This window comes from Pelodiscus sinensis, chromosome 6 (genome assembly GCF_049634645.1).
Source record: "Pelodiscus sinensis isolate JC-2024 chromosome 6, ASM4963464v1, whole genome shotgun sequence".
In the NCBI taxonomy this organism is placed as follows: domain Eukaryota; kingdom Metazoa; phylum Chordata; order Testudines; family Trionychidae; genus Pelodiscus; species Pelodiscus sinensis.
In genome coordinates, this window is record NC_134716.1 from 31,309,220 (window position 1) to 31,322,329 (window position 13,110).

The following is a 13,110-nucleotide window of genomic DNA, read 5'->3' on the forward strand; positions in this document are numbered from 1 at the left end:
CTAAAGCCTTGTCTACACACAAAAAATTGTACTGCTATAACTTACCTGGTATAGTTAAAGCAGTTCAACGATTCCCCCATTCCCAGCATCAAAATAGTTCTTCGAACTTATAAATGGGCTCATATGAGTATCGCTTCTTCCCATATGGAAAGAGGAATAAGGGCAGATTTACACTCAAAGGGAAGGTTGAATTAAGATATGCAATTCCAGCTACATTAATTACATATCTGGAGTCAACATACCTTAATTTGAGTTCCCCCCGCCATCTCCACCGTGGGAGGCTGACGGGATGAAACACTCTCATCGGCTTCCCTTACTCCTTGCAGTAGCAGGGGTCCTGGCTGCTGATGGGCATTCCCTCTGAGTTCAATTTAGAGGGTCTTAACTAGACCCACTAAATCAAACTCTAGAAGATCGATCATGGAAGCATCGATCTTCTCCAGAGTGAAGACATGGCATAAGTAATACCAGTAGGGGACATTCTGTATACCTAAAAGGTTTGCTAATAGTGCTATCCTGATCAGTCATCTGAGTGGAGACAACACTTATTTCAGCAAAAAAAAAAATCACTTATATCAGCTCTTCTACTGGTAAGCAAATACCAGTTTCCTGTGAGAAATAAGCTTTACTAGCAAGGGGACTGAACTATTATTTTAACCAAATCTACACTAACACATCTGCTAGCATAGTTATGATAGAAAAAAATCACATCCCTAACCAACACAGTTATTCCCAGAAATGTTTTAAATGCAGACCATGGCTACAACACCTATACACACATGTAACTGTGCCCACACTGGGAGTTGTACTAGTATTATGACAACAAGAAATAAAACCATATTCCAAATGGAAATCATGATGGTGCAACAATATCTTTGTGTAGACGTGGCCTTGGGAAGTTTCACTGACACAACTATGTAACAAGGAGTGTGGGAAAAATCACCCCTAACTGATGTAGTTGCGCTGGCAAAAGCCCTACACTACAAGGTTTTTGCGCAAAAACTGGCAGAGTGTCAATACTTCAAGTGCGTTTTTGCACACACAAAAAATACAGTAAATCGACAGGACCAGTAGAGTTATTCCTTTCCGCACGATGAATAACTCCTTTTTGAACTACAGCTCTTGCGCAAAAAGGCATGTATGGATGCTCCTCAGGGGTTTCTTGTGCAAAAAAAGCCTATCAGAAAAAGCACAGGTGCTCTGATGACCATTCTGTGAATGGCCATCAGAGCTTTCTTGCGCAAGAGCGTCCATGCAGTGTGGACACTCTCTTGCGCAAAAGCACATCGCTTTTGCGATTCGCTTTTGAGGTGTGGACGCGCTTTTGCGAAAGAAGTTTTTGCGGAAGTTCTTTTCCACCAAAAAGCTTCTTGAACAAAAAACCTGCAGTGTACACAAAGTCCAAGTGTAAACACAGCTGTACTGCAGAAAACCCTTTTGCTGAAATAGCTTATTCCTTTTGGGGAACAGGGTTAAGCCATAGTGATAAAAGTACTGTTCAGTGAGTATGTAACTTGCATCTCTCACTGGGGGACTACCATTCTAACTTGTTTCTACCACAATATTAAAACCAGCTAATCCTTTGAAGAGCAGATAAAAATCTTAGTAATTGTCTCTCTTCAGATATTACTTTAAAACACTCCTTTAACTTTTACTTGCAATTGACACTGAAATTGCATTCACCTTCCTCTTCCTGTGCACTGCAATGTCCTATTCTTTCCACACTGGAACTAGTTTGCAAGGAGCTTTCCTTGAATATATGCAATACCGACCACACATATGCCATGCTCAACCACATATTGCAGTGGGAATCTAATTTCCATGCACTTTTAGGTTACTGTAGTGCCATACACTGTTTTCCCTAATTGCCTCTATCAGTGTCACTGCCCCATGTGCTGTAAAGGGTTAGGGTTGAAAATTTACAGAATGGCTACTGGCTATTTTATAACAGTATGTTTGCAGCTTTGTTGCAGCTGTGTTGGTCCCAGGATATTAGAGGCACCCGGTGGAGGTATAATATCTTTTATTGGAACTTCTGTTGATGAAATAGAACACAGGTGTGTAGCTTGAACACATATCTCATTCACCAACAGAACCTGATCCATTTGAGTCTTGGATAGCTATGACTGCAACAGGGAAAAGTTAATGCCTCAAATCTCTTAGCATTGACTTCTGACCAGATTTCAAAAAGATTCTCAGCCAGTCCTTCCTGGCCAGTAAGATGATTTGTCAGCTCCTTAGCTGGTATAAATTGGTTTAGCTCCACTGTCCTGAACACAGCTGGACCTATTCAGATCAGTGGAGGATCTAGCTTGATGACCATATTCTGAGACATTCCAGTTATATGTTATGTGTAATTGTTGTCCTCTATATCCAACAGCTGTCAACTGCAGAAAAGCCAGCATTTAAAATTTGTTGCTGGATTAGCTCTGCTAGTAGGAGTTGGGTTTACTGCTGCCTAAAATAGAGGTACACACAGCTTAAAAGATGCCTCAGAGCCGGCCTAGCAAGCACAAACTGTTACATGGAGGAGCCAAGTACAAGTCCCAAGTCCAATTCCCTTCCTCCTGGCAGAGTTAACACTCACATGAAGAACAGCTTTGTGACATGCTCGGTTGACCTTTGCCAGCCAATCAAAGAATGACATGGACTGTTTTAGCAGGCTGAGAGGAGGGGTCACTTTTATACAGAGTCTTTGAAGGGAAATAATAAAAGAGAAAAGAAGAGGAATTCTAAAGAACTCAGCCTCTCCAGAATGCCATCCTGAGCCCTCAGTTGGTAAATGCACTGATTATAACAGTTTTATTTCTGAAAAAAACCCTTACTGAACTAATATTTAATTATAAAAGGGAAATGAAAAAACAGAGCGGAAACGCCTTTCAGTTTCCTTGACAGTCAGTCACATGGCTTTTATAATGTTTTCGGATCCCAAGACATCTTTTTTTAAACACCCCCAAACATACATCTAGAATCTAGTTGCACACCCCATCAGGAGCAACTACTCCGAAGCAAATGGAGTTCCATCAGAGGAAATAAGATTAGGATCAGGACCATGGATCCCAGCCCATTTCCCACAGACTCCCAACATCATTCCTGTCACACAGTACCTGCCACTGGTTTCCTGACTGGCTTGACATGTATGTAGCTGGGAGGCTTCGGAGGCTGTTTTTCACAGGGGACCCTACTAGTGTGCCCCCCATATCACTAGAGGAGGATTCACTGGCCACTGCCATCTGGTACTGGGAGTAGTTGTAAAGGTTGTTGTAATAAGGATACAGGGATGGCTGGTAAAAACTGCTGTAGTAGGTGGAGTCCACAACCAAGTCAGATGTGCTCTCCAGATGCCCTCTGCTGGTGATGGAAGGAATGTCCTGAATGAGCATCCGTCCCTCTGAAAAAAATAAAAATAAACCACAGCTGGTTATGAAACAGGAAGGTCCACAGAGAACGGTACCTTTCTCCTTTCACAAAGCTGCTTCTCCAGCTGCTGCCTTGATACGGGTGACAGATAGGAAGGGGAAAGCTGAAGAGAGGCAGTGGTTGCTGTTTGTTGGGGCATCGGCAGGCAGATGCTCATTCAGAGGCCAGGCTCAGACCTCTCCCATTCACTAGCTCCCCTGAGGCAAAACCGACTAGAAGGTTAAGAGATTGGGCCAGAACCTCAAGAGGTGTAAACTCACCTGACATTTTAAATGTGCCTCACAGCTGTAAGTTATGTCTGAATTAAAGCTTACAAGCAGAAAAAGCCTAACCTCAGGCTGACACCGGTTCCCTTCATTCACCCTTTTGTACCTGACAGCTGGGGCACTCAATAAATACAGCATTATAATGGGGGGGGAGGCGCACATGCCACATAAGCTGTGATACCCAGGGCACAGTGGGTTGAGCATGGCAACCCAAACCCTGATTTGTTGGGGGTGGTTAAACCTATTTTCCCTCAACCCTTTCCCTCCAGAAACAGAGTAAAAATGCAGCCATGTTTTTCTGTTAATTCCGCAACCCTTTCCACCAGTCTCCATGGCACGGCAGTCAGAGGTGAGGGTTACTTTGAAAGCACAGCCAGGAATCCTGTGAAGCCACAATCTCCCTCCTGTCTCCTGAGTTTGCAGGCTGCCTTCACCCCATCCCTTCCCTACTGTCTGAAGAAAGAAAGCTCCATCCTCTTCCCTTCCCCTCGTGTACAGAAGGGAGTCAGGTTCCAACTTCATTCTCCGCTACTAATGCGTGAGTGTACAAGCCCCACTCCGTATATACTAACCCAGGGCAGGTCTAGTTGTGACTCCTCTGAGGGGTTGGGGATTGCTCACAGGTGGCCGACACCTCTGTCTGATCCACGTGTGCCTATGCATTGCCTCCACTATGGCACATAGTCATACAGGCTTAGAGCAGGCGTGGACAAATACCTGCCCACGGGCTGGATCTGGTCTGCCATGGTTAGACCCTCACACCACGGTATTTACCTGCACCTCCTCAGGTATGGGGGATCGCAGCTCCTGTTGGCCGTGGATCGCTGATGCCAGCCAATGGAAGCTGTGATCATCCAGACCTATGGAGGTGCAGGTAAATATAGTAGCAGCGGCCCACCAGGGGCTAACTATCTGGATCAAACTCCTAGGGAGTGCAGTGGGCTTTGGAGAAGATCCAGCTGCTCTTGCCATGTGAGACAAGTCAGAAGAGTGAAGTTTCAAGGAGGTCTCATGGTGCTACTATGTTCTATTCCAAAAGAGGCAGGAAATGGCAACATCACGCAAAGAGCAGCTGAGAACTAACACAGGCTCCAGCTAACTCCTAAACCCTCAATTTAAAAGTGCTTTTCTTTGTAGCTACTCATGGTCATTGACTTTCCCTGGAGCATTCTTGGCTAGATTTAGGGCTGCAAGTCTCAGAGACACAACACAGAAGACCTAACTTCATGGCATCTTTGCACCCACCTGGATTCTAGGCTATTGCTGAGGCCCAAAAAGACCTTTGGCGAAAGCTGGAGCAGTTTCCAGGGTTACTCTGATCTGGACCACACTTGTGAGAGTTCAGACAACACACATCTTCCTGCTCCTGCCTTAGACCAGATGTGGGTGGCTGCAAGAAGACACATGCTCCTATGCTGCTCATGGACTCAGGGAATTCTCTCTCAGAATCCTGTGCCCCTAAAGGGCGCACAGGGGCAAGACTAGGGACCAGAATCAGGCTCTCTACCTTGAAAATACTTAACCACATTTTCTCCCCCTATTTTCTTTCTCTTCTTTCCCTGACTAATCTGATCAACTGAAGCACAGCTGGCTACTGTACTTTAAAAGGAGAGGATTTTATGTTTGGTGGGGAGACTTTTAGACATTTAATTGGTCCACATTGCTACCAGCTCTTAAACTAACTAGGGTCAGGATGAGATGCTCCCTTAATGGAAGAGCCTCAGGGCAAAGCTAGGTACTGGCAGAGGTGCTGATGGTGGCTACTCACTAGTTAGTGCATTCCTTTGAGTTCCAGCATAGTGCTGGAAGTGCAGGATGGGTTAGGAACTGTGGCGTATACCAGACATAAAACCAAGCCCTTGCTCACTCGTAGTTTTTAAAAAACCCAGGCACGGAATTTATTGAAATAGAGTTGTCAGCCTCACTGGGCTGAGCTGGACAGGTTATGTTCTGCTAAAGACAGATGGCCTAGATTGACTCTATTGTATTCATTGAATACGCTATTTTTATCTATCCCTTTCCTGCAAATAAAACCCTCCGCCGTTGTACAGTGCTGCGGGCAGATTGGCTTCCCACTCCCGAGGGGGCTGCATTTCTGTGGCGAACGAAGTGATCCCCGCACAAGGGGGGAGGTTAATATCCGGCATGACACTCCAAAGAGGACAGGTGATGCAACCTCTTTTAACCAGCTGCCTCGTGCTCTCACCTCCACCCCTCCTTGCACTCTTTGGAAAATCAGATTTGCGGTAGATACTAGGCCTTACACTGTCTGCACTTGGGAACCAGGAGGGGCTCCTCGCACCCTCCCCCCAATTCTGTGCATGCGTTTAGTGCCAGGGCCAGTCTAGCCCTAAGCCAACAAAGGATTCTGGGAGTTCAGATGCTGCATAGGTGTAATCTTCTACCAGCCTTCTTAAGGTAGTAATTTGTGCAACTGTAGCAGAAATGTGGCCAAGAACACTGGGGTCAACACCAAGCCAATGCTGCAACCCACAAATGCACAAGTAGAAGGAAAGGGGAAGGGTTGGAAAAATTCAGCCTTCGGGCCACTGGCGCAGACTTGCCTTACGGCCCCCACGCCAGTCACTGATTCTGGCACACCATACAGCACCATCCCTCTATTCCTGCCCACCAATGGCCACACCATAAGGTGCTGTCCATGCCCCCCACCTTCCACTAGTTACTGATGCAAGCATGTGATATGGTGCCCTCTGCTTCCTTCCCCCACAGGTCACTGTGCCCTATACAGCACTACCCACATCCTCTCCCAGACAGGTCTCTGATTTGAGCTTGCCATAGGGCACTGTCCTCACTCTCCCTCCCATCTGGTGCCCTTGGCAACATGATGTTATCACTTCCCATTCTAGCACTGCCCTTGATCACTAAGCTCACTTCTACCTGTTTACTCAGCCTTAGACAGTGTTTCGGCTACTTTTGTGCACCGAAGTATGTGGTATGAAATATGACCCACTCTTTCATGGAAGATCAATATACCTTATGATAAATACTATTATTGATCTTTCAGTGTTGTACACAGTTCTTCAGGTCTATGGCATATTAATAGTAGTTAACCAGTAATTCATTTCAGGAGGGTTGAGATTTTTTTTTTAAAGAGACAAGATCCTGAGGGTCCTATATTAGGGACGTAAACGGTAACCGGTTAGCAGGTGCCTGACCCAGCACAAAGTGCACTGCGGGTAGGGGCTGTTCTGACCAGGCCGGGTCCACCACACCATGCCATGGGTGGGGGATTGCTCCAGCCCAGCTGGGCCAGCAGCCGCAAGGGGTCAGAAGCCAGCAGTACCATAGTTTGGTTCCTTACACACTGCACAATGCCAGTCTGCAAGTCAGAGGAACCCCATAGCTGCTAAAATTTTGGGGGTATGCACAAGGCAATCTACATCCCAGTCAGTATTAAAATCACTCTTTTCCTGTTTTATTTTCTCTTTTTCAGTAATCAAGTCACACTAAATACAAAAGCGCATAATAATGCCACCTTATGGACACAATTACATGACTAAACATCTAATCAACAAATTCCAAAGTAACAGTTCTTACTGTAACATATATATATGAGGCTTTTTGGATTGCTAGTTGCACTTATAAAACCATACCTTCATATACAAAGTGCCCAATTTGGTCTTAGATATATACAAATCTAATTGATTTCCATGGGAGCTACATGGATATACATAGCAGAAGGGAAAACCATATATGTGCACTGTGAATAACCATCATTACATGAACCTCATTGTCTGCATTTGCTGACTTCTGCACCTAAGAGCATCAGAAGTGCTATACTGGGTCAGACCAAAGGTCCTTCTAACCCAAGATCCTGTCTTCCAATAGTGGCCAATACCAAGTACCCCAGAAGGAATGAATAGAATAGGTAATCAGCAAGTAATCCATTGCCTCATTGTCATTAACCCAGTGGGTGTATCTACACACACACACACTCTCTTAAGCTGGGGTAGAAAAACCCATTCACCTCTGCAGCAGGAAGCTGTACCCCACTCTGATGGTCTGGCTGTAGCATGTAATCTCCAGCCTTTGTACTGCTTTGCCATTCTATATGACTTTTGACTAAGAGTGATTGTTTTCATCATAGTAATGGTTCTACCTTACCACAAGCCAACCTCTATTATGGGAAAAAGTCAGGCCACCACCATTGGAATAATTATTCATTCTTGAACTACGTGTCTTCAGCCCTCATATGAGTCTAGACTCTGCACTTGATGCCCCGCTCAGCTGAATAGATCTGAACTCCCCTATTAACTAGCCTAGCAATGCTGCCCTGGCAGTGTGTTAGTTCAATTCATGGCTGGCTCTGAAGTCGGACAGCAGCCTTGAAAGAGGCTGGTGTGAAATCACTCCCTAAAGCAATAATCAGAAATGTTGGAACAATATGTTTCTCCCACCAGACAGTCATGACAGAGCTATTTTAGATGTCAAACAAAGTTGGCACCATGAACTATTTTCTGCTTAGACATCAGTGTTCTTTTGGCTGGGGGTGGGGAGAGGTGATGGAACAAAACCAAACCCTCACGTTTGTTCTCCCTCTGAAAAGAAAATGTCTATGATATTTCCCTGGTACATTAGGGATTTGTTTTTGTTCCAGTGCTGAACTGTTAGCTTGCTATAAAGTTAATGTGCTAGGCAATGTGCATTCCAGGCAAGGCTGTGGGGCTGTGTATTTTCTGCCACCCCCTAAAAGAGGTCATTATCCGTAATTACCCATTACCGTGCTTAATTATTTCTTCTAGTCTGGTCTCCGACCCCCAGGACTTTATGCCTTTACAGCTCACTGCACTATCTTATCAAATTTGTTAAGGAAGCTTTTCTGACCTTTAGAGCACTCGTCAGAGCCCATACAAAAGGCAGCAGTAATTTGTTTAAGCATGAGGCATTATGCATACCCTACACAGGTATGTAACACAGGGAGCAATCTGAAACATTACAAATCACCCCCCAAATGTTTCGGTCATATTTTTTCTCTCTGTTAATAAAGGGCAGGTAGGAGTGTGGGACAATCGCCTAAGCTGGGAAGTGCAGCAGTAACAGATGGCCCAGAGAAAGCGCCAGATAATCTATTCTTCAACTCCACTCTCCCCCCCTTCCCTCCTCTCTCTTGCCCCAGTCCCATTAGCTGGATTCCTTCTTCACTTAGGCCAGTTTTATACCAGGGTAACTCTGCTGAGCCCAATTCTCATTTACACTCAGGCCCTTTCCACTGTTCTGTCCAAAGAGACCCTAATGTGGATGTAAATTACATTTATGCCTAATTTAAGGTCCCTTTATACTGAAGAACAATGTAAAGGTGCCTTAGTATAAATGAGAATCAAGCCCAACTGGTTTAAGTGGAGTCATTCCTTATGTATATTGGTGAAAGTGAATGGAGCATCAGGTCCCCAGGGCTTACCTCCCTCAGACATCCAGCTAAGGTTCAGATACTGATACTTACCATACAGTATGGTCTACATTTAAGAGTATGGCATCGCTACAGTGCTCACACATGTGAAAAATTCACACCCTGACTGAGTCCCATATCTATGCTACCCTAAACTCTGGTGTGGAGGCACCCCGTTTGATGGGAGAATGCTTATGCCTACCTAACTGCCATCACTCAGGGAGATGGCATTCTTATAGTGATGGAAAATCCCTTTCTGTCATCAAAAGGAGTCTACATTATGGCACCCCAGTAGCATAGCTATGCTGCTGTGCCACTGTAGCACCTGCTCTGTAGACGTGGCCTGAGTGGGTAGCATCTTACTCCATAAGTTGTCCCACTGAAACCAATGGGCCGACTCCATGAATAAGATACTATTCACTGAGTCAGTGTGGCACCAAGTTTCCCAACATGTGCTCCATGGAACTCTGAGGATATCGAAGTATCCCAAAATAGCTATCCCGCGTCTACACAGCAAGCCCGTTATTTCGGGCTCGCTATTCCAACGTCCCTGTAAACCTCACTCTACGAGGAGTAAGGGACGTTTCAGAATAGCGCTCTATTTCAAAATTTAGTGCTGCGTAAACAGCGCCAAATGATAAGATAAGCTATTTTGAAATCAAAGTACATATCTTATTTCGAGTTACAGTGCAGTGTAGAGACACCCTTATATGACCCTGCTATTTTGCTACTAATTTTCTGATCGTTTCCTTGGGGGAAAAATGTATAAGAAATAAAAATAGAATTCTAAAACTTTGGGTACCTACTGAATTAAAATACTATGAATTTTTTAAAGGGCACCGTCAAATTCTCAGGATCCCATAGGAGCTCTGCGACTGAAAAAGTTTGGGAAACTGTGGTGTGACAGACTCTGTCTCCAAAATAAGCTATTTACCCAGAAAAATAAAGTAATTAAATAATGGGGAAAAACTGACTCCCTGAGAAATGTTTCTGATTTTTGTTTTTAAAAATTATTTTATGACAACTCTACAGATATAAATTTAGGAGGCACTTTCTTTCTAATTCCCAGTTTTCAGATATTTATAACTTTTTAGCGAAGTTCACAGGTTTGTTCTTAGCCCAAAGGTCAATTTAAAATAATGACATCTGTGTATTGTTAAGAAAATTCCAATAAAAATCAATTGGCCATTTTTAACTATAAAATGACAGCAGGATCCCCGCACCCATTTCAAGAAACTTTACAGAAGCTTTTCCTGCACTTCAGTAGCTCAAAAAAATTGCTCACAGGATGGCCATGCTTTGCCCAGGTATAAACTGCTTCACACGTGTAGCACAGAACTGTGAATCAAGACCTACACGTGTGCAATGGGGCAGCTTCATCAGCGCAACTCTCCTTTCTCCCCCTCACAAAAAAGCCCAATGTAAAAAACAAAGGCATTCAAAGGATTGCTTAAATTAGACTCTCTGGGCAGACATGGAGATCTACCTCAGCCATTTTGTTGCTGCTATGAAGAGAGAGTAACTCTGGTGTATTGCCGAGGTTCCTCAACCAATGGAGTGACATCTTAACCAAAAGAAGGCTGAGGGGGTACATGATTGCCCTTTTAAAATATATTAGAGGGATAAATACCAGGGAGGGAGAGGAATTATTTAAGCTTAATACCAACATGGACACAAGAACAAATGGATATAAGCTGGCTAGTAGGAAGTTTAGACTTGAGATTAGACGAAGGTTTCTAACCATTAGAGGAGTGAGGTTCTGGAACGGCCTTCCAAGGGAAGTAGTGGGAGCAAAAGATTTATCTGGCTTCAAGATTAAACTAGATGGGTTTATGAAAGGGATGGTTTGATGAGATAACATGATCTTGGTAACTAATTGACCATTCATTATCAGTGGGAAATAGGTCAATGGAGGGATGATAGGAATTACTAGAGAACTTTCTGGGTGTCTGGCTGATGAGTCTTGCCCACCTGCTCAGGGTTTAGCTGATCGCCATATTTGGGGTCGGGAAGGAATTTTCCTCCAGGGTAGATTGGCAGAGGCCCTGGAGGTTTTTCGCCTTCCTCTGTAGCATGGGGCACAGATCACAGCTGGAGGATGCTCTGCATCTTGGGGTCTTCAAAGTATTTGAAGGCTTCAATATCTGAGATATAGGTGAGAGGATTATTCTGGGAGGGGTGGGTGAGATTCTGTGGCCTGCACTGTGCAGGGGGTCAGACTAGATGATCATAATGGTCCCTTCTGACCTTAAAGTCTATGAGTCTATCTCTGGCTCTGTACTGGTGCTCAAGAAAATGGCAATCCCATTAGGACTGGTGGATACAGGTAACTCAAAGCATTCACACTTGTAACTGTGTGCTATGTAGCAGGACACATGCACCAGAGACATGAATGGAGCTCGTTTAGCAACAGAGGAGCTTGCACTTGTTCGTTCCCATCTTTACACAGTAGGTCACACACTACACTTGGAACGAATTATTACTGAGGGCCCGTCGCAGACATCTGAATGCACTGACAGAATTAAAAGGGCAATTCTACTCTGATAAGTGTCTCTGGAAAAATGGCTCTATGGGGTTCTTTGCTCACTGTCTCTCACTGCCTCCTGCTCAAATGTGCAACGCTTACACTTTTTTCCTGTCAGCCCTGCAAACTCAGCCAAGCCTACTTTCACCTTCTTGTCCATCATCACCAGTAATAAAGGGTCCACAAGCTAAACTGTGCCCTCCATGATGCCTCTGAAGCCCTGGTGTCTTCAGATGATGCCTTCAGTGGTGCAGGTGCAAGCCAATTACCTTCAATGGATTTGCAAAAATGTAGCTGATTGGAACTCAATAAATCATTCTATTGTTGATGCACAAGAAGGAAAATAATTCAGCTCTCTCTAAGCTGTGGAGGGCAAAGAGGAGCAAAATGGAACAAAAATGTATTCTTATTCAAAAACTATTAGATATTACTCTGAAAACACACACACACACACACACACACACACACACGGAGCTGATGTTTGAACAGTGACTATGTAAGAACCGCATTTTCTTACCAAAGTAGAAATTCATGTTTAAAAAAGGGCACAATGAAAGTATTATAGTCTTCCAGGCCCCCTGTTATTTCAGTACAGCTGCAATGTACAGGGACATACTTAATTACTGCACCACTTCCTTATCTAACAATGTGTTTTTGAGGCACATCCCACCTGGCAACTCCTACCTCACCCACATCTCTTCTCACTACCGTGCTCGCCCGTGAGACAAAACAACCAGTGATTAAGAATGTCTTCAAATGATTTTTTTGACACCTCTCAGAAATGTCTGGCATGTCCTGCACCACAGTCAGTGAGGGTGAGAAGTAACACTGCTAATTCTATAAATATTATCAAGCGGGCCCAAGCATAAAATGAACACTATCAGGAGAAAGCAGCCTGTGGGCAGGAGCTGGCTTTATCCGTAAAGACGTCAATGCCTAAACTCTTATGTTTCTCAAGGTTTACTCTACTGCCGGAAACAATACAGATTTTATACTGAAGGAATGAATATTATTTCCCCCTCCCCGCCAACGATAATGCTGGAGTCACTATCTGAGTTTGCTAGCATAAGCAAATGCTTCCCAAATACAGGTTTTTTTTTCCCAAGTCTGAACTAAAATTAAGTTTTAAACCAGTGTCCAATAGACTTTATTTCTAGGTGAAATATAAATTAAGAAATTAATATAAAAGAAAAATGTGTAAAAGAATATTATTACGATTGCAAGTAAAGCACTCCGAATAGAACAAGGCCATATTTTTTGGACAATAGTTCATTTGCTTAAAAAAAAAAAAAAAAAAAGGCAGTTCCAGGTCAACTAGAACTATGTGAATGTATGTCGTGGTGGCCAAATAGTTTCTACCAAACTAAAATGGTCAAAACACCTCGTTTGGTCCCTACTAATTTCATTCAGATTTTCAGCACGTTGGCAACAGCATAGTAAAAGGATTCACAAAATGGCTGGAGTGTTGATAACACCTCCCTTGTAACCATAAG

At 43.9% G+C, this 13,110-nt stretch overlaps 1 protein-coding gene across 2 annotated transcripts in view; it reads right to left on the bottom strand.

Annotated features, from left to right (window-relative positions):
* DMRT1 (doublesex and mab-3 related transcription factor 1) overlaps positions 1–13,110 on the bottom strand; it is a 79,690-nt gene that overhangs the window by 48,327 nt on the left and 18,253 nt on the right. For both annotated transcript variants that reach the window (NM_001317047.1, XM_075931191.1), the window contains 1 exon segment: positions 3,108–3,391. In NM_001317047.1, the coding sequence (NP_001303976.1) occupies positions 3,108–3,391 (284 nt within the window).